Source organism: Astyanax mexicanus, chromosome 4 (genome assembly GCF_023375975.1).
Source record: "Astyanax mexicanus isolate ESR-SI-001 chromosome 4, AstMex3_surface, whole genome shotgun sequence".
NCBI classification, from domain to species: Eukaryota; Metazoa; Chordata; class Actinopteri; order Characiformes; family Acestrorhamphidae; genus Astyanax; species Astyanax mexicanus.
Genome location: NC_064411.1, coordinates 10,103,403 through 10,122,306, shown reverse-complemented (window position 1 = coordinate 10,122,306; position 18,904 = coordinate 10,103,403). Strand labels below are relative to the sequence as shown.

The 18,904-nt window shown below is 37.6% G+C and overlaps 9 protein-coding genes across 15 annotated transcripts in view; 4 read left to right on the top strand and 5 right to left on the bottom strand.

Annotated features, from left to right (window-relative positions):
* LOC125801280 (zinc finger protein 239-like) overlaps positions 1-18,904 on the bottom strand; it is a 316,465-nt gene that overhangs the window by 18,515 nt on the left and 279,046 nt on the right. The window lies entirely within an intron of this gene.
* Positions 1-18,904, top strand: part of LOC125801206 (zinc finger protein 585A-like) — a 308,944-nt gene that overhangs the window by 11,994 nt on the left and 278,046 nt on the right. The gene's annotated exons all lie outside the window — the stretch shown is intronic.
* Positions 1-18,904, bottom strand: part of LOC125801199 (zinc finger protein 271-like) — an 883,173-nt gene that overhangs the window by 658,880 nt on the left and 205,389 nt on the right. The window lies entirely within an intron of this gene.
* LOC125801195 (zinc finger protein 585A-like) overlaps positions 1-18,904 on the top strand; it is a 357,158-nt gene that overhangs the window by 208,111 nt on the left and 130,143 nt on the right. The window lies entirely within an intron of this gene.
* Positions 1-18,904, top strand: part of LOC125801239 (zinc finger protein 484-like) — a 241,143-nt gene that overhangs the window by 92,096 nt on the left and 130,143 nt on the right. The window lies entirely within an intron of this gene.
* LOC125801558 (zinc finger protein 585A-like) overlaps positions 1-18,904 on the top strand; it is a 198,612-nt gene that overhangs the window by 92,096 nt on the left and 87,612 nt on the right. The gene's annotated exons all lie outside the window — the stretch shown is intronic.
* The window catches only part of LOC111190407 (uncharacterized), a 305,136-nt gene that overhangs the window by 238,554 nt on the left and 47,678 nt on the right, over positions 1-18,904 (bottom strand). The window lies entirely within an intron of this gene.
* On the bottom strand, positions 1,040-14,069 carry LOC125801454 (zinc finger protein 239-like). 2 transcript variants are annotated; one of them, XM_049478213.1, is made up of 2 exons: positions 14,025-14,069; positions 1,040-3,052 (listed from the first exon to the last, which is right to left on the bottom strand). In XM_049478213.1, exon 2 carries the CDS (start codon positions 2,904-2,906, stop codon positions 2,085-2,087), a length of 822 nt encoding a protein of 273 aa, XP_049334170.1. In that variant the 5' UTR covers positions 2,907-3,052; positions 14,025-14,069; the 3' UTR covers positions 1,040-2,084. The 2 variants fall into 2 exon arrangements, with proteins under 2 accessions (XP_049334170.1, XP_049334169.1); XM_049478212.1 differs by lacking the exon at positions 14,025-14,069 and adding an exon at positions 5,329-5,702.
* Positions 7,778-18,904, bottom strand: part of LOC125801461 (gastrula zinc finger protein XlCGF49.1-like) — a 256,787-nt gene continuing 245,660 nt past the window's right edge. Inside the window, exon 2 of the mRNA XM_049478225.1 lies at positions 7,778-10,783. Coding sequence (XP_049334182.1) covers positions 9,834-10,637 — 804 coding nt within the window. The 5' untranslated portion in view covers positions 10,638-10,783 and the 3' untranslated portion in view covers positions 7,778-9,833. The remainder of the gene's footprint in view (positions 10,784-18,904) is intronic.

Here is an 18,904-nt window from a genome sequence, read left to right as displayed (position 1 = left end):
AGTGTTGGGTCTTGCATATCTCAGCTTTCTCTTCACAATATCCCACAGATTCTCTATGGGGTTCAGGTCAGGAGAGCTGGCAGGCCAATTGAGCACAGTAATACCATGGTCAGTAAACCGTTTACCAGTGGTTTAGGCACTGTGAGCAGGTCCTGCTGAAAAATGAAATCTTCATCTCCATAAAGCTTTTCAGCAGATGGAAGCATGAAGTGCTCCAAAATCTCCTGATAGCTAGCCGCATTGATCCCGCCCTTGATAAAACACAATGGACCAACACCAGCAGCTGACATGGCACCCCAGACCATCACTGACTGTGGGTACTTGACACTGGACTTCAGGCATTTTGGCATTTCCTTCTCCCCAGTCTTCCTCCAGACTCCAGCCCAGGTCAGGCGCTTCTGCCGCTGCTTCTGGTTCAAAAGTGGCTTGACCTGGGGAATGCGACACCTGTAGCCCATTTCCTGCACACGCCTGTGCACAGTGGCTCTAGATGTTTCTACTCCAGACTCAGTCCACTGCTTCCGCAAGTCCCCCAAGGTCTGAAATCAGCCCTTCTCCACAATCTTCCTCAGGGTCCGGTCACCTCTTCTCGTTGTGCAGCGTTTTCTGCCACACTTTTTCCTTCCCACTGAGGCGCCTTGATACAGCACTCTGGGAACAGCCTATTCGTTCAGAAATGTCTTTCTGTGTCTTACCCTCTTGCTTGAGGTGTCAATGATGGCCTTCTGGACAGCAGTCAAGTCGGCAGTCTTACCCATGATTGCGGTTTTGAGGAATGAACCATGCTGGGAGTTTTTAAAAGCCTCAGGAATCTTTTGCAGGTGTTTAGAGGTAATTCGTTGATTCAGGTAATTAGGTTTGTTTAGAGAACCTTTTCATGATATTCTATTTTTTATCATTTCATTATGGAAAAGAATGAACTTTATCACAATATGCTAATTTTTTGAGAAGGACCTGTAGTTCTGAGGCTGCTGGGAAACTGAGTCTTTAGGCAGAGAGGCTTCAGGAGCAGGCAGATTGACAAAGTCAGGCATGACAGTTTTATCTATTTTTATATATTTATTGTAATCGGTAACACACAAGTTGCTCTGGACAAGTGCTATATAAATATAGATTACTGACTTACTAGCATTGTAAACCTTTGGGAGCATCTGCTAAATGCTCTGTATCTTGGTATGCTGAGGGTAACTACATTTTTGGAATTCTCATTTGGCTGCCTGTTAGTACTTACAAATAATAACATAAGAGGTTCTGAAGATCCATCAGGTCACAGAGAGGTTATCAACCATTTCTTGAGTGGATATTTCAATATAAAAGTCTTTTCTATTGAAACACACAGACATATGAGTAAATATAGAGGTAAAGCAATACAAAGATAATATTTGGTACTGGATAAAAACAATCAAACTAAATAAATTGGATATTCTTAGTAACTTTGGAGACTAAAAAACCTTAAGCAACATATGATATCTAATAAGAAAAAGAGTGTGAAACTTGAGTAAAACAACACAACCAAATATCCCTAACAGATAACAGATTTTTAATCAGACTGACTGAACCATAGACAAATGAGAACAAGGATTTTGTTGGCCTCTCTGTGGGGTCTGGATTCTCCTCCGGTCTCACTTTTGGGAGCACTCTCTGGAGTTCCTCAGCTGGTGTTTTCACTTCTTCTTTCATACAGATGGGCCTAGCAGTTAATAGCATTAAGCTACGCTATGCTAAGCCTGGGGAACTGAGGACAGATTCCACAGAGTGAAAACAGAGATACTAGAAATGAATAGAAATAATCTAATCTGCATAAACTAGAAAGGAGATTAAAAGCATTCAAATCATAAGCTCTGAAGATTTGGTCCTAAACGTTTAGTTGTCAGCTAAGAATCCTACTCTAACTATCACATCTAAATTTTAAAGACTAAGTTTTTTTCCATTCTTCAGTAATTGTAACTACCCTAAAACTGAGCTCTGTCTCACGAAGAATGTTCTGGAATATCGAACATATAAGAAAACATAAAATGGAATTCAATAAACATCATCCCTGGGTAAGATTCATTTTGCTGAACCTGTAAAATCCATTGTTAAATTCAGCTCATGTTTGTTTCTGGTGGAACGTGTCCCAAGTGACAAAGTGAAACATTTGTGTAGGATAAGGTGTTCTGTCTGAAAGACTTAGAATTGGTGCTTTTAATTGCCTTGAAACTGATTTGAGATGGAGTTTTCTCTCCTGTGTGAATGCGCTGGTGATTTTGGAGATTACTCTGTTGAGTAAAACTCCTCCCACAGTCTGAGCAGTAATATGGTTTCTCTCCTGTGTGAATGCGCTGGTGATTTTGGAGATTACTCTGTTGAGTAAAACTCTTCCCACAGTCTGAGCAGTAATACGGTTTCTCTCCTGTGTGAATGCGCTGGTGGTTTTTGAGAGTACTCTGTTCGGTAAAACTCTTCCCACAGTCTGAGCAGTGATACGGTTTCTCTCCTGTGTGAATGCGCTGATGCAGTTTGAGATTACTCTGTGTAGTAAAACTCTTTCCACAGTCTGAGCAGTGATACGGTTTCTCTCCTGTGTGAATGCGTTGGTGAATTTTGAGATGACACTGTGCAGTAAATCTCCTTCCACAGTCTAAACAGTGATACGGTTTCTCTCCTGTGTGAATGCGCTGGTGTTTTTTGAGATGACCCTGTTGATTAAAACTCTTCCCACAGTCTGAGCAGTGATACGGTTTCTCTCCTGTGTGAATGCGCTGGTGTATTTTGAGAGTACTCTGTAGATTAAAACTCTTCCCACAGTCTGAGCATTGATACGGTTTCTCTCCTGTGTGAATGCGCTGGTGTTTTTTGAGATCACTCTGTTTAGTAAAACTCTTGACAGAGTGCTGATGTTGCTCCATGTCGGGACTTGGCTTCATTTGTCTGTTAAACGTAGCAAACAATTTCTGCGTGTTCTGGAGATTCTTCTGGACGGCTTGTGCTTCACCTCTTTCAGCAGTTTAACATTGCTCTTAGTTAAATATCCTGGTTGTTGGTGATGAATTTCAGGAGAATAATTTCATTTCTGGAAAACACAAAGAAAAGTGCAGTTGTATATTACAATAAAAGCAGGTCAATTAACTGAAGAGAACTGCCTAAATCAGTTACACTATACTGATAAAACTACTGGGACATCTTCATTTACCATAAAAGCTTCTGTACTTTTATCCCAGTCAAAGTCCATAGTGTAAGGGGGTGCTGGTGGTCCTCCAGCCACTAGAAGGAGGCCACCTTTTGTCACTCATAATAATCAGTCTGACACCTGTTTGGTGCCTTTATAAGGACTGAATAGAATAATAGAATAGAATAGTCCGATTGAGGCCATTTCGAATATTTCTGTCCAATCGGATGAGGTGGATAATCCTATAAATAATCCGATACAAACAAGAATAACAGCCTTGTAAACACCTGTACCCGATTACATCCCCAATCAGAATGTTTAAGTATGTTTGCACATGTACCACAGCGTTTTAGGGCCACTCTTAAAAAAATAAAAAAGTTCGCTTTGAGATTAAAGTTTATTAGAAGAGGAGATATATTTGTATTATTTTAGGTAAATTTAACTTTTACCACTTTAGCTGCAGTTTAGGAGCAGAGCAGAGGGAAACAAGCACTCATGAGCTGTTAAATAATCACCATCAGTTATCTGCATGTAAGATGCTGATTATTAATGCTGTAGTGTTACTGTTACTGTTCATAATACAGTGTCCATAAATTAAGATCATTCACAGCTCCTCCCTGTAAAATCACTCTCTGACATCACAATGGTCCATCCTGATTTCTGTATAGAAGGGTACTTCACACTTGTAAAAGCATTTGAAAATTCATATGCAAATAAAATTTTTAAACTAATAATTATAAGATACAAAGCATTTGTTTGAGTTTATTTGTTAATAGGATGGTAAAAACTTGTTCAAATGAGTCCAGCAAGCATTCTCATTTTACTACAAAATAGTAGCCAATTTAGACAGAATTTTTGTACACATTACAAGAAGAAGTTACTGATGTTGAGACTATTTGGGCCAGATTATATCAGGTTCTGCGTGGAAATAAAACAAACACCCCTGGTTGCTTGAGTCACTTAATCCGCCTATTATGTTTGAAAGGGGTCAAATTGACCCCAATGTTTAATGCATTTATGTAAGTAGTAAAGAGTAACTGTTAATTATACTTTGGGTTGATTGACAAATATCTTTCAGTTAATTATACTTTGGGTTGATTGACAAATATCTTTCAGTTATGATTACTTATCTTAGTATCTGTAATGACAATCATTGTGTGAAACCTTGTATTCAATATGCATAACCAATACTCACATTGTATTTGATCATCTTTATTACTCACAGTGTATTTTACACGCAATTATATAGAAGATTAACCAATAATCACAATATATTCTTTACATATATAGTAAAACATTGTTTGATCAGGCATGTGACTAACACAGACTCTATTATATGACAAATTAACCCACATTAACATATAACATATGAGATGTAGCTCAGGCTTGAAGTATTTTGTTTTACTGCATGACCCTAACTAACGGTCATCAATTCGACTGGTACGCTCGGTACGGGGCTAATTTGCTACAAAAAGGCTATTAGATCAAAGCAGCCTTTTGGTGAGTGAGTGCCTCCCTAAAAAACCTCGGCTTCAAAGAGGGGGGTGACGCACACACACAGATAGTGCCATGAGGTTCCATGATGGAAGAACACAGTCAAGGTCAAACCCTAGTGGTCCAGTCAGACACGTGAAACTTCAGTACTAACACGTGCATGCTAACATGAGATGATTTTAACAACGCCTCATCAACAGGCTTACATCATTTTGGGGTATAAACGTGGAGTCAGATCAGAAGGGGGGTCAGAACTTTACTGAGATGGCTGTAAAACTGTCTGTTTGTACTAAGTTCTCCTGAATTCAGTAATAAATACTTGCTTTGCTTTCAACTTCACTCCACTGTCTGACTCTCTCTATCAAACGAACACGCAGGGGAGTTGTACCCCGGACGAGAGGTGGGGGGTAGCCCACCTTTCATTTTTCATTTCTACAACAGTAGTTAATCTCATTTTATTTCCCTCATATTTGTTTAAACTCTTGTTAATAAAAACAAAGTAAAATAACATACCCAAATAAAACAACCCTTGGTTTAAACAATTAGTATGAAACACTGAACTGAGAAAACACACCATCAATTTTGTTGGGGCCCAGTACGTTGGTGCACTTATAACTCCACTCAGTCAGCGAAAGCGAAAGTGAATCGAATGAGTCAACCGAGTCAGTTGATTCGTTGTTACTCACGGTTCACACAGAGCTCGCGGAGATGGCGTCCTCAGTAGCCATGACAACAGACTCCCGGTTCGCGGTGCTCCCGGTCAGAACGCAGCAGTCCCCAGCACTCACAGCGGGAGACGACGCAGTGCACGAGCGCCGGGAAGATCAGAACACCCTCCGTGTTCAACTCACACGCGAGGTCCGGCCGAGCTGCTGCAGACAGGCGCGAGGAAACTCAGCAGCAGCAGCTCTCAGTCCGCGGAGAAGCGCCTTTACTCCACAGTCCGGCTGAACTGCCTCTTCAGAGGTTCCGCAGTAAAACTGAACTGAACGCTGCGGTTTAGAGCACTATACAGTACAATAGCACTGTAACTGTGTTATAGAGCGGATAACAAGTAAATAAAAGCGCTCCGGAGAGTCTAAACACAACTTCTCTCCTCACTTTCTCTCTCCTTCTCCTCCAACACACACCCACAGACACTCACACTCTCCCTCTTAGTCCCGCCCCTACTCGGCGCGGATTGGATAGAAAAATGTCTGTCGAGCTTTTCACTCGTATGATTGGCTGAGCTGAACAGGAAACCAGCAGGAAAAACCCGCGAAACAGAAAAGGCACATGGGAAATGGAGTTCGTTTACACTTACAACGAAAAACAAAAAAAAATAATACAAATATACAGGATATTTTTAAGGGTCCTACACAGGTATCTAATGTTATCTAGGTAGCTAATGTTCCCAGTGTTCGTTTTAAACCCAAGTATCTAACGTTATCTAGCTAGCTAATGTTCCCAGTGTTTTTTTTTAACCCAAGTATCTAACGTTATCTAGCTAGCCAATGTTCTCAGTGCTTTTTTAACCCAAGTATCTAACGTTATCTAGCTAGCCAATGTTCTCAGTGCTTTTTTAACCCAAGTATTTAACGTTATCTAGCTAGCCAATGTGCACAGTGCTTTTTTAACCAAGTATCTAATGTTATTTAGCTAGCTAATGTTCCCAGTGCTTTTTTTAACCCAAGTATCTAACATTATCTAGCTAGCCAATGTGCCCAGTGCTTTTTAAACCAAGTATCTGTGGGAAATCTTACGAAGAAACCCTGTTTTACCTTGAATGTATTGACACATATCTCACAATCATGATTACTTATCTTAGTATCTAAAATTACATAATCATCGTGTGAAACCTTGTATTTTATATGCATTAACCAATACTCACACTATATTTGATCATTTTTATTACTCAGTGTATTTTACACGCATTTATATAAAAGATTAATCAATAATCACAATATATTCTGCACATATATAGTAAAACATTGTTTGATATGGCATGTGACTAACACAGACTCTATTATATGACAAATTAACCCACATGATACATTTACTAACACATTAACATATAACATATGAGATGTAGCTCAGGCTTGAAGTATTTTGTTTACTGCAGGACCCTAACTAACGGTCATCAATTCGACTGGTACGGGGCTAAATTTGCTACAAAAAAGGCTATTAGATCAAAGCAGCCTTTGGATGAGTGAGTGCCTCCCTAAAAAACCTCTGCTTCAAAGCGGGGGGTGACGCACTCACACAGATAGTGCCACGATGTTTCATTCTGGAAGAACACAGTCAAGGCCAAACATTAGTGGTCCGGTCAGACACGTGAAACTTGAGTACTAACACGTGAAATTATGCATATTAACATGAGCTAATCGTTAGTAACGCCTCATCAACAGGCTTACGTCATTTTGGGGTATAAACGTGGAGTCAGATCAGGAGGGGGGTCAGAACTTATGCTGGGTGGCTGTTAGACGGTCTTTCATGTGTTAGTTCTCCTGAATATTCAGTTTGTAATAAATACTTGGTTTGCTTTCAACTTCACTCCACTGTCTGACTCTCTCTATCAAACGAACACGCAGGGGAGTTGTACCCCGGACGAGAGGTGGGAGTAGCCCACCTCACATTTTCTTTTCTACAACATATCTAATGTTATCTAGCTAGCCAATGTACCCAGTGCTTTTTTAACCAAGTATCTAATGTTATTTAGCTAGCCAATGTTCCCAGTGCTTTTTTAACCAAGTATCTAATGTTATCTAGCTAGCCAATGTTCCCAGTGCTTTTTTAACCCAAGTATCTAATGTTATCTAGCTAGCTAGTTAACCTTAGCTAACCTAGCTAAAACATTCCACACTGAAATAAAGTAGTTATCGTTAGATAACCTAGCTAGCTAAAACATTCCACACTGAAATAAAGTAGTTATCGTTAGATAACCTAGCTAGCTGAAACATTCCACACTGAAATAAAGTAAATGTTAGCTAACCTAACTAAATGTTAGTTAATTTAATTTTTTAATTAAAATTTTGAACAGTGTTAACTTGCATGGTAAATTTTGAATAGGCATGGTGACCATCACAAAGTGAAGCATTGATTATTTAATATAAGGAGTAAATGTGTGACGAATACCAGGACCCGAGGATACGAGCGCTGATTAGTAAACAGGTTTATTTACAGGACTAGGCAAACAGAGGTGGTCAGGGACAGGCAATGTCACTCATTTGTATGCCTACAAGACGCCAGGTCAGCCAAAACATTAAGTACACACAAAAACTCACCAGTCAGGCAGCCTATTACTGTTACAGTTTCACATTGAAGGGCAGCCTTTAAAAAGTTTTTTTTAATGTGATATGACATAATATTTGTCTCATTTACCGTTGCAGTTCCATTATAGTTAGCTAACTATTGAACACTATTTTACACTAAGCAACGCATAGCCCCTTCCATCAGAACACTGAAAAGGGGTTTGACAACCATGGCCCCACCCCCGTAGTGAAAATCATGAATCTGATTGGTTAGATTGTCCTGCGACTTTGCTAAAGACTCATTACTACAACCTTCACAAAATCAGTAGAAGGGTCACTCAGACACACGGGAGGGGCAGAAGTCATTTTAAAAAGCTTTGATTGGTTAGAACTGCTGTCAGTCAGATAAGAGTCCCATAGCCACTGAAAAACACAGACTAATGCTTTTATTTAGTTGCTGTTTTTTATTTTAGTTAATTCATAAAATATTTGCTCTTAGTTTACAATAACTATAATTAGAAGGGCCTTACTGCACACCACTGCTGTAATCTGTAAAAACACTTTGTGAGTTGCTCTGGAAAAGTGCTATACAAATAGAGATTACTAACTTACTAGCATTGTAAACCTGTTGGGAGCATCTGCTAAAAGCTCTGTATCTCGGTAGGCTGGCAGTAACCGGATGTTTTTTTTACTTTACCCAAGTCCATTATTGGAATTCTCATTTGGGTGCCTGTTAGTAGTTACACAATAATAACATAAGACATTCTGAAGATCCATCAGGGTCACAGAGAGGTTATCAACCATTTCTTGGGCGGATATTTCAATATAAAAGTATTTTTTTTATTGAAACACAGGCATATAAGTAAATGTAGAGGTGAAGCAATACAAACATAATAGTTGGTCCTGGAAAAAAAGAAGAGGAAACTAAATAATTTGAATGTTCTTAGAAACTTTGAAAATCACAAAAAAAAAACATTAAGCAAGATATGACATCCAATAAGAAAAGGATAAGAGTATATAGCTTGAGTAACACAACAACCAAATATACCTCTATATCCCTCTTTGGTAACAGATTTTTAATCAGACTGAACCATAGACCAAGGAGAACACCAGCAGAGGGAGTGAATGAGTCTGCAACCTTACTGCGCTACACAAGCCTGATTTGGGTTGATTTCAGTATGGGAACTACAGCTGGAGTGTTTTATTTAAACTCTGGAAAGGATTTTTTGGTCTCTCTGCGGGTCTGGATGCTCCTCTCTGGTCTACATGACAGTACCCGGCACAGTGTCGTCTCTCTGTAGCTCTGGGTCTCACTTTTGTGATCACTCTCTCTGGAGTGGCTAAGTTGGTGTTTTCCCCTTCTCCTTTTTATATGGATGGGCCTGGTGGTTATTAGCATTAAGCTAAACTATGCTAAGCTTGGGAAACTAAGCACGGCTTTTACAGAGTGAAAACAGAGATACTGGAAATTAATGGAAATAATTAAATCTGCATATACTAGAAAAGCGATTAAATGCTTTTAAAACCTTCTAAGCATAAGCACTTAAGATTTGATCCAAAACGCTTGGATGCAAGCTAAGAATCCTACTCTACTACTAACGACTACAACATCTGAATTTTAAAGACTAAGTTATGCTAACCTAACATCTGGTGCAAGCACTGGCAGTGCCCTCACTCTAACTTAAACGACCTTCCCTTCTTCAGAACTGAACTCCTACGGTAACTACCCTAAAAACTGAGCTGTGTCTCACGAAGAATGTCCTGGAATATCAAACATACAAGAAAACATAACATGGAATTCAATAAACATCATCCCTGGATAAAATTCATTTTGCTGAACCTGTAAAATCCATTGTTAAATTCAGTTCATGTTTGTTTCTGGTGGAACGTGTCCCAAATGACAAGGTAAAACATTTGTGTAGGATAAGGTGTTCTGTCTGAAAGATTTACGATTTGCACTTTTAATTGCCGTGGGACAAATTTGGGATAGTTTTCTCTCCCGTGTGAATGCGCTGGTGTTTTTTTAAATGACTCTGTTGATTAAAACTCTGCCCACACTCTGAGCAGTGATACGGTTTCTCTCTTGTGTGAATGCGCTGGTGTATTTTGAGATGACTCTGTTTAGTAAAACTTTTCCCACAGTCGAAACAGTAATACGGTTTCTCTCCTGTGTGAATGCGCTGGTGTCGTTTGAGATCACTCTGTTCAGTAAAACTCTTCCCACAGTCTGAGCAGTGATACGGTTTCTCTCCTGTGTGAATGCGCTGATGGATTTTGAGAGTACTCTGTTGAATAAAAGTCTTCCCACAGTCTGAGCAGTAATGCGGTTTCTCTCCTGTGTGAATGCGCTGGTGACTTTTGAGATTACTCTGCACAGTAAAACTCTTCCCACAGTCTAAGCAGTAATACGGTTTCTCTCCTGTGTGAATGCGCTGGTGACTTTTGAGATTACTCTGTTGATTAAAACTCTTCTCACAGTCTGAGCAGTGATACGGTTTCTCTCCTGTGTGAATGCGCTGGTGACTTTTGAGATTACTCTGTTGATTAAAACTCTTCCCACAGTCTGAGCAGTGATACGGTTTCTCTCCTGTGTGAATGCGCTGGTGTTTTTTGAGATCACTCTGTTGAGTAAAACTCTTCCCACAGTCTGAGCAGAAATATGTTTTTTCTCCTGTGTGAATACGCTGGTGTTTTTTGAGATTACTCTGTTTAGTAAAACTCTTGACAGAGTGCTGATGTTTCTCCATGTCGGGACTTGGCTTCATTTGTCTTTTAAATGTAGCAAACAATTTCTGCGTGTTCTGGAGATTCTTCAGGATGGCTTCTGCTTTACCTCTTTCAGCAGTTTAACTTTGCTCTTAGTTAAATATCCTGGTTGTTGGTGATGAATTTCAGGAAAATATTTAAATTTCTGGAAAAAACAAAGAAAAATGCCATTGAATATTAAAATAAAAGCAGGTCAATTAACTAAAGAGATTCTAAGTCATTCTAAGTGAGTGATGTTACCCTTTAATCTGAAGCTTTGAGGCGTGTGCCGAAAAAACGACACACATTGGTTCAAATCACATTGCCGATGCTTGATTTGTTCTTCATCACGACAGATGATGTCCAAAGCTTTTTCCTTTAAACCAATTTATAAAAGTTTCCACACATTAACCAAATACATTAATCCAAATCAATGCTTCACAAACCTGATTTTTTTTTTTTTAACAACTCCTGATAACAGTTCATTATTTTCCACCACACTGGCTTCAGGCTAACAGTGATATGCGCTCCTGAGTTCAAGATGTGTTTTTTGGAAATGTTGATCCGATGCAGTTGTCTTGTTGGTGCAGGGAATTGTAGTTCAAAATAAAATCACAGCAAAATAATGACCTTTTTACTGTTACAACACATCAACCAACCTCCAACAGGAGTGTAAAACATAAGAGTCTCTTTTGTTTACTAAAGGTTAACACAATTATAACAATTTGTAAGAATTCATATTATTTTATGTAGTTCTTTTTCAATTATTTTTGTAGTCTTTTTAACCTCTTACACAAATGTTTAATTGTGTATTTTTGTCAAGTTGCTCAAAGTGTGATTCTTATTATTATTATTATCAAATTCATGTTTTTGTAATTATTATTATTATCATCATTATTAAAGTATCAGCAAAAGAGCAGCTGGAGACTGTATTCCACAGTAATGGTTTAACTGGGATTTCTTAAAAACAGCGGGGCTAAAGATGTTGTAATTTGCTAATATTTGTGTTTGTTATTACAGTGAAATAGCAAGTTTTCTGTTAAATCAGTAAGCTAATAAATGGTACTTGTGAAATTCCTCTTCTTGCCTGAACTTTTCCTCACTAAATCTTTCATTCTTACATAGGCGTAGGAACCGGGGGGGATGGGTGGGACATGTCCCACCCAATATTAGAAACAGGTGGATTTGTCCCCCCCAAAAATGATATCAGTTCGCTCAGATCAGCTGTACTATTAATGAGGAGACAGACCGGACCAATCACGGAGCCGGTTCAGGTATTAAGTCACGCCTCTCAGTAGAAACAGCCAATCAGCTTGCTGGTTTTGCGGCGCGCGGAGCAGAGGCAGTTTGCTGTTGGGGAAGCCCCGCCCCCTCGCTGTGAGATTTAGCAGCGGGATCGGGCTGCAGCAGCTTCATCTGATTTTAAAACAGAGATGAATATACGGCATACCTGTCAAGTCTCCCGTTTTGGCCGGGAAACTACCGTATTTTACTCCTCTTTCCCGCCGTCCTCCCGTATTAATATTTTCCCGTAAATTTCCCGTATTATATTAAAATTAAAAAAACTTTATTATTGAGGAGACAGGGCACTGACCGATCTGTGTCTCTTAACCAATCGTGGTGCCGGTTCAAGGAGAAAGTCTCGCCTTTCAGGAGAAACAGCCAATCAGCTTGCTGGTTTCGCGGAGCGCAGAGGTATATCAGATTCTGATAATCTAAATTTAGTGTGTAAGTGGTTCACATGTGGTTATTTTAGATTTCTTGTAAACCTGTCTTAAAATGTAAGGAATACTAAATCTTGGTTGGGCTGGTGGGACGACTTTAAGCGGACGGAGGAAAATATCCCTTATTTTTAAATATAAAACTTGACAGGTATGATATACGGAGATTTTACTGAAAGAAAGGTAACGGCAGGCTAACCACTTCAACTGTGATGATATGTTTCTGATAGCTGGTTAAAATACACGTCTCTGAATCAGCACACAGTTTAAACCCACTGTGATTAATAAACTGCAGCTGTGTTAGTGTGTAAGCTTATCTTTGGAATTAGCTAGATTGGGAGTCAGGGTTAAAGGAAAAAACTAAAATATATATGTAATGTTTCCCTGTACCTGATCAGCTAATCACTTTAATTTTCAAACTGTTTATTCATTTAGGATTACAGGACTTACTGTGAGCTATAATGAACGAAAATTGATTTAACTAACTAGTTATCTAGAAGCTGGATGTAGAGGATAGCCAGAATTTCGTATACAGTACATTAAGTTGGTAGTTTAAAGCAGTTACTTAACCCCGATCACTGCCCTAAACTAGTGTTTTCCACCTGATCAGCTAATAAACAGTAATTTACTGAGTTTACCTGTTAAAATCCTTTAGCCCCCTATGGAGCCTAAATTAATCATGTATATCCACCAGAGGAAGCTCTAGAATATGCAGAACAGTTTTAATATGCAGTAGAATATATAAGAACTGGGTTGAGAAACACTGCTGTAACGTGACTTCTGTTCATTTGTATTTCACAGTAAGACCACATATCCTGACGTTTATAAAAGTCTATATGAAACGTAAAGTTACATTCTTTTACATAAAAGGACACCATCTTAAGAAGAGCTCTCAGTAGAAAAAAATATGATTGCAGGAGAAAATGTAAATATACAACAGAATTGACATGCCAATACATAATAATAATAATAATAATAATAATAATAATAATAATAATCTGTTATATTATTTTAAATATTAGGTGATAACTGAAACTTTTTGTCATATGTACATAATTCAGACATTGCTTGCATAATTTTTCTAACAACAGTAGCTGTAATGTGGAGTAACATGTTTAGGTTGTAAAATCACCTTATAATAATAATTTACTTTTAATTAAAAGTAATTTCCACAAATGTTGTTCTAGGAAACTATAGGGTGGGCTTGGGTTCATATTGGCAAATGTGTCCCCCCCAATATCAAGCCCGCTCCTACGCCCTTGCATTCTTACATTTAATATTTTACAAGTGGACTTTTATTTTGACGGGAGAGTCACATGACTTACCAGCAACTGTTGTGGTGGAACCGGATTATGTAAAGGACAATGAACTAAACTAAACTAAATTAGTGTAACTAAGAAATGTGTAGAGACTGATCACACAAACTTAAAAAGGAATTTCCACAGAACTGATTTATCTCAGGTGTGTATTAGTGATGTGGGGGAGGGCTATGTATGATCTGTAAAGCCCCCCATCCCCAGCTCCCCGACCCCCTACTGCAGACTGCTGAGCAGAGCTAGGAGAAGATCCAGTGCTGGTGGTGTAAATGCTGCACGTGCTGAAGGTGGTGTGGGTGGTGTTGATGTGGGTGTAGGAGTGAATGTAGAACAGCGTGATGGAGGGAGAGAGAGAGAAACTTCTCCATACCTTCTGTTGTTCAGCTGATCCTGCTCTTCCTCCGCTCCAGCTACAGTCCCCGGAAGCTCAGCCTCATCCGGGTTATGTGGAGCCCCGCCCCCTCCCCCGCTATATCACATTATACCCCATCACCGCTAGAGGGAGCCCGCGAGGGAGTCCTCAATGCACGGAGCTGAATGGAGCAAAACAGCTAAAACTCTCATTTAAAACACTGTAGAACTACTTCTCTGGAGTTTTCCTTTAATTTTACAAAGTAGAACAAAGTATTTCACTAAAATAGGAAAGAAAACGTACCACTATATTTCCATTTTCTAAAACTAATGTTTTGTATTCAGTAGATTTACTAGCATTACTGCTACTGATGCTGGAGTTACACCCAGAGCTCCTTTAAATGGATTAAAACTGCAGTTTATAAGCTTTAATAATTATCTCTGCGGTGATGCAACTTGTCTCATTTCTTTTATTGTTGAGATTGTGTAAATATGAATGAGAGTTTGTTTAAATGTTTTCTTCTTGTTGGTACTTACATAGATGAAAATAGTAATCTACTAAAATAAATAGGAAAACATATTTAAATATAACTGGAACTTACTTGGGTTGTGGGGGCTGCTGCTAAATGGTTGTTAGAATTGGGTTAACTGAACTTACATTAAACTCTAAAATAAAAGCAGCAATTGCTGTTCTGGACAGTATGCAGATCTCATTAGTCTTGATAATGAAAAGGTAGGACATTTTTCATGTTCTTTCTGTTTACAACTCACTCTGAGGAATTCAGAGCACTTCAGAGCACTGACTGGTGTGTCACGGGACCGTGTAGGGTACTACAATCAAAAGGGTTGCATTACTGAATACTACATACTGGGCGGTGTGTAGTATGTACATACTAGTGCAGTATGCAGTATAGTAGTATGCCATTTCGAATACAGCCTAGGACTGAGATAAAGTGAGCTATGGCTAGCTGCTCACTTTCTCTTATTATGGCTAGACACTGAAAGCAGGTTTTACCTCTTTGAAAACTTGAATGATCTTAATTTGTACATCCGAGTATCAATTAAAGACATTTAAGGTATTTTTTCTGAAAGAGAACCGCGTTTAGGTGTTGGCTAGCGTTCATGTTTGGTAATTATAACTAGAAAGCTAGCTAGCAGCCACAAAGTGAGCCTCTGAGATTATCAACGAATAAACGTATAATAATAAAAAACGTATCCCCATAAATACATGATATACAAATAAACATATTCCATATTATCATACATCACATAAAACATTACTTATTCCCATACAATATGAAAAGTGACTTTATAATATCGTAATTTATCACCACCATATCCACCACATCTTACCTCAGAAAGAGCTGAATAACTTTCCAGTTGCACAAGCTTCACTTTATTCTGTTCAATGAATCAGTAGGAGTCGAATCACAAGAATAACTAAACCTAACTGTTTTTAAAACTTCACATTTTACAATTTTATATCATAATAAATGTATGGTCAACATTTTCTAAATAAGACTAACCGAGTCTCCTAAATCTGAGTGACTTATAACTTTTGTACATTGTACATTGAGGTTGTTCTGAAGTGATGAATCAACCGAAGCTTCCTGAAGTTGACAGCAGATTGATTCATTTCCAGCAATAACTTTTTTTTTAATATACAAAAAAAGAACAAAATAAAACAATAAATATAATGCACAAAAATGTGTTTTTATTATAACAATTTAATTATATAAGTATTTCATTGTTGTACATAGATATGAACATCTGTGTGTGTAGTATGATGTGAGGTAGTGCAATTGGCTTAATAAATAAACACTTTTCCAAGGCAAAAACACAAGTGAACAACAGAATGAAAAATATGGAACAAAAAAAGTTCAGATAGCAGAATGGTTTGTTGTTAAGGGTGAACTGAAATGGACTTAGGGTGTAGTGAATCATGATAACAAATACAAACATTTGTTGAATAGCCCACCTCTGTTCTCCCCAGCATTCTGAAATACAGCTCTGTTAGCTAATGCTCCCAATAGACCACAATGCTAGTGATAGGGGCATAGCTTAACCCATACAAAAAAAATCACTATTTTTACACCATTAACAACAAACTCAAAGTAGCTCCACACTTCACTGGTAGAATTCCAAGGATGATGATATTTAAAGCAAGGCAGTGAGAACTTTAAAAGTACACAGATAGTTTATTAAAACACTGTTTATACACACAGTTCCTACTGATAGTTTATTAAAAACACTGTTTATACACACAGTGCCTACAGATTAGTTTATTAAAAACACTGTTTATACACACAGTTCCTACAGATAGTTTATTAAAAACACTGTTTATACACACAGTGCCTACAGATAGTTTATTAAAACACTCTTATACACACAGTACCTTCAGATAGTTTATTAAAAACACTGTTTATACACACAGTTCCTACAGATAGTTTATTAAAAACACTGTTTATACACACAGTTCCTACAGATAGTTTATTAAAACACTCTTATACACACAGTACCTTCAGATAGTTTATTAAAAACACTGTTTATACACACAGTGCCTACAGATAGTTTATTAAAAACACTGTTTATACACACAGTACCTTCAGATAGTTTATTAAAAACACTGTTTATACACACAGTACCTTCAGATAGTTTATTAAAACACTGTTTATACACACAGTACCTTCAGATAGTTTATGAAAAACACTGTTTATACACACAGTGCCTACAGATAGTTTGTTAAAAACACTGTTTATACACACAGTTCCTACAGATAGTTTATTAAAAACACTGTTTATACACACAGTACCTTCAGATAGTTTATTAAAAACACTGTTTATACATACAGTTCCTACAGATAGTTTATTAAAAACACTGTTTATACACACAGTTCCTACAGATAGTTTATTAAAAACACTGTTTATACACACAGTGCCTACAGATAGTTTATTAAAAACACTGTTTATACACACAGTTCCTACTGATAGTTTATTAAAAACACTGTTTATACACACAGTTCCTACAGATAGTTTATTAAAACACTGTTTATACACACTGTTCCTACTGATAGTTTATTAAAACACTCTTATACACACAGTACCTTCAGATAGTTTATTAAAACACTGTTTATACACACTGTTCCTACTGATAGTTTATTAAAACACTGTTTATACACACAGTTCCTACAGATAGTTTATTAAAAACACTGTTTATACACACAGTTCCTACAGATAGTTTATTAAAACACTCTTATACACACAGTACCTTCAGATAGTTTATTAAAAACACTGTTTATACACACAGTTCCTACAGATAGTTTATTAAAACACTGTTTATACACACAGTTCCTACAGATAGTTTATTAAAAACACTGTTTATACACACAGTTCCTACAGATAGTTTATTAAAAACACTGTTTATACACACAGTTCCTACAGATAGTTTATTAAAACACTGTTTATACACACAGTTCCTACAGATAGTTTATTAAAAACACTGTTTATACACACAGTGCCTACAGATAGTTTATTAAAAACACTGTTTATACACACAGTTCCTACAGATAGTTTATTAAAACACTGTTTATACACACAGTTCCTACAGATAGTTTATTAAAAACACTGTTTATATACACAGTTCCTACAGATTAGTTTATTAAAGCACACTTATACACACAGTTCCTTGTCGTAGTTAAGCCAGGAAAGGTCTGATGACAAGCACGAATTAATAGGTAGGAAAGGGGAATAGATTGGAAAATTAATGTTGGGGAAATGCATAACTTTCCAGTTGTTGCTGAAAATATCTCTATAATATTTATGCATTTTTAAGCATTTCTTGTCAGTTGACTTATTGTGGCTTGACTAGCTGAAGGTATTGTGTATATAAACTATCTGTGTATATAAACTATCGCACTGTATTTCGGAATGTTGGGGGAGATCGGAGGTGGGCTATTCAACAAAAGTTTATACTCGTTATTGACTACAAATCAAGTCCATGTATATAACTTCTCCCCTAAACTGAAAAGGAGAAAACAGGGGATGGAAAAAACAAACAGATTATGGGTCAGATTAGAACTGGATTAGTATGTGAAAAGACATTTTTAAGGCCTTATGCCTCTGTAAAAGCTGGGCTGCCAATAGAACAAATAACGCCTCCCTCATAGGAAATGTTTACGATGATTGGAAGGCGCTTAATTAGCTGATCAGTACATTGTGTGGAACGATGAGCTCCTCCATATCTTCTGTCAAAAGGAGAGAGGTGTTGCTTCCCACAGAGACTCCAACCACCGCAATCCCTCTTCTGTTTTTTTCTCAGGTTTCTGCAAGTAAAAATATTTTTTCCAGTTTTCACCATTAAACAGTTGAATACCGAAAAATTACAGTATTTCTCATTTGTCAATATTTCCTGGGACAGCACGGAAGAAATGACACTTTAATGTAATCTAAAGTAATCAGTGTACATCTTGTATAACAATGTGAGTTTGCTTTGCCCTTGAAACAACTCAACACACAACCATAACAACATTAACACCACCTCCTTTAAACAGCTGCAGTAATAATTTACCTCACAATATTCAGATGTGTAATTTCTGTAAGCTGCAAGAGGGCAAGTTCTGCCAGCGCTGCCTCTCTCCACAGCGCCACCTCGTGGTGCTTTCCCTCTTCTTCTAAGATCAGTTCACCAACAGGAACAGGCCCATCTCTAGTGGCTTGCATCCGGGTTGAAATTAGCTATGAAAAACATAGTGTTAAATAATGCTGGAAAAATATAAAGGGTTTATAAATGGTTTACAATTAGTTTATTAATGGTTACTAATTAGGTTGTAAATGTCTTAAAAAACATTAATAGTCAGTTATAACACATACGTAGAAAGGGCAACAAAAAGACCTATTGTTT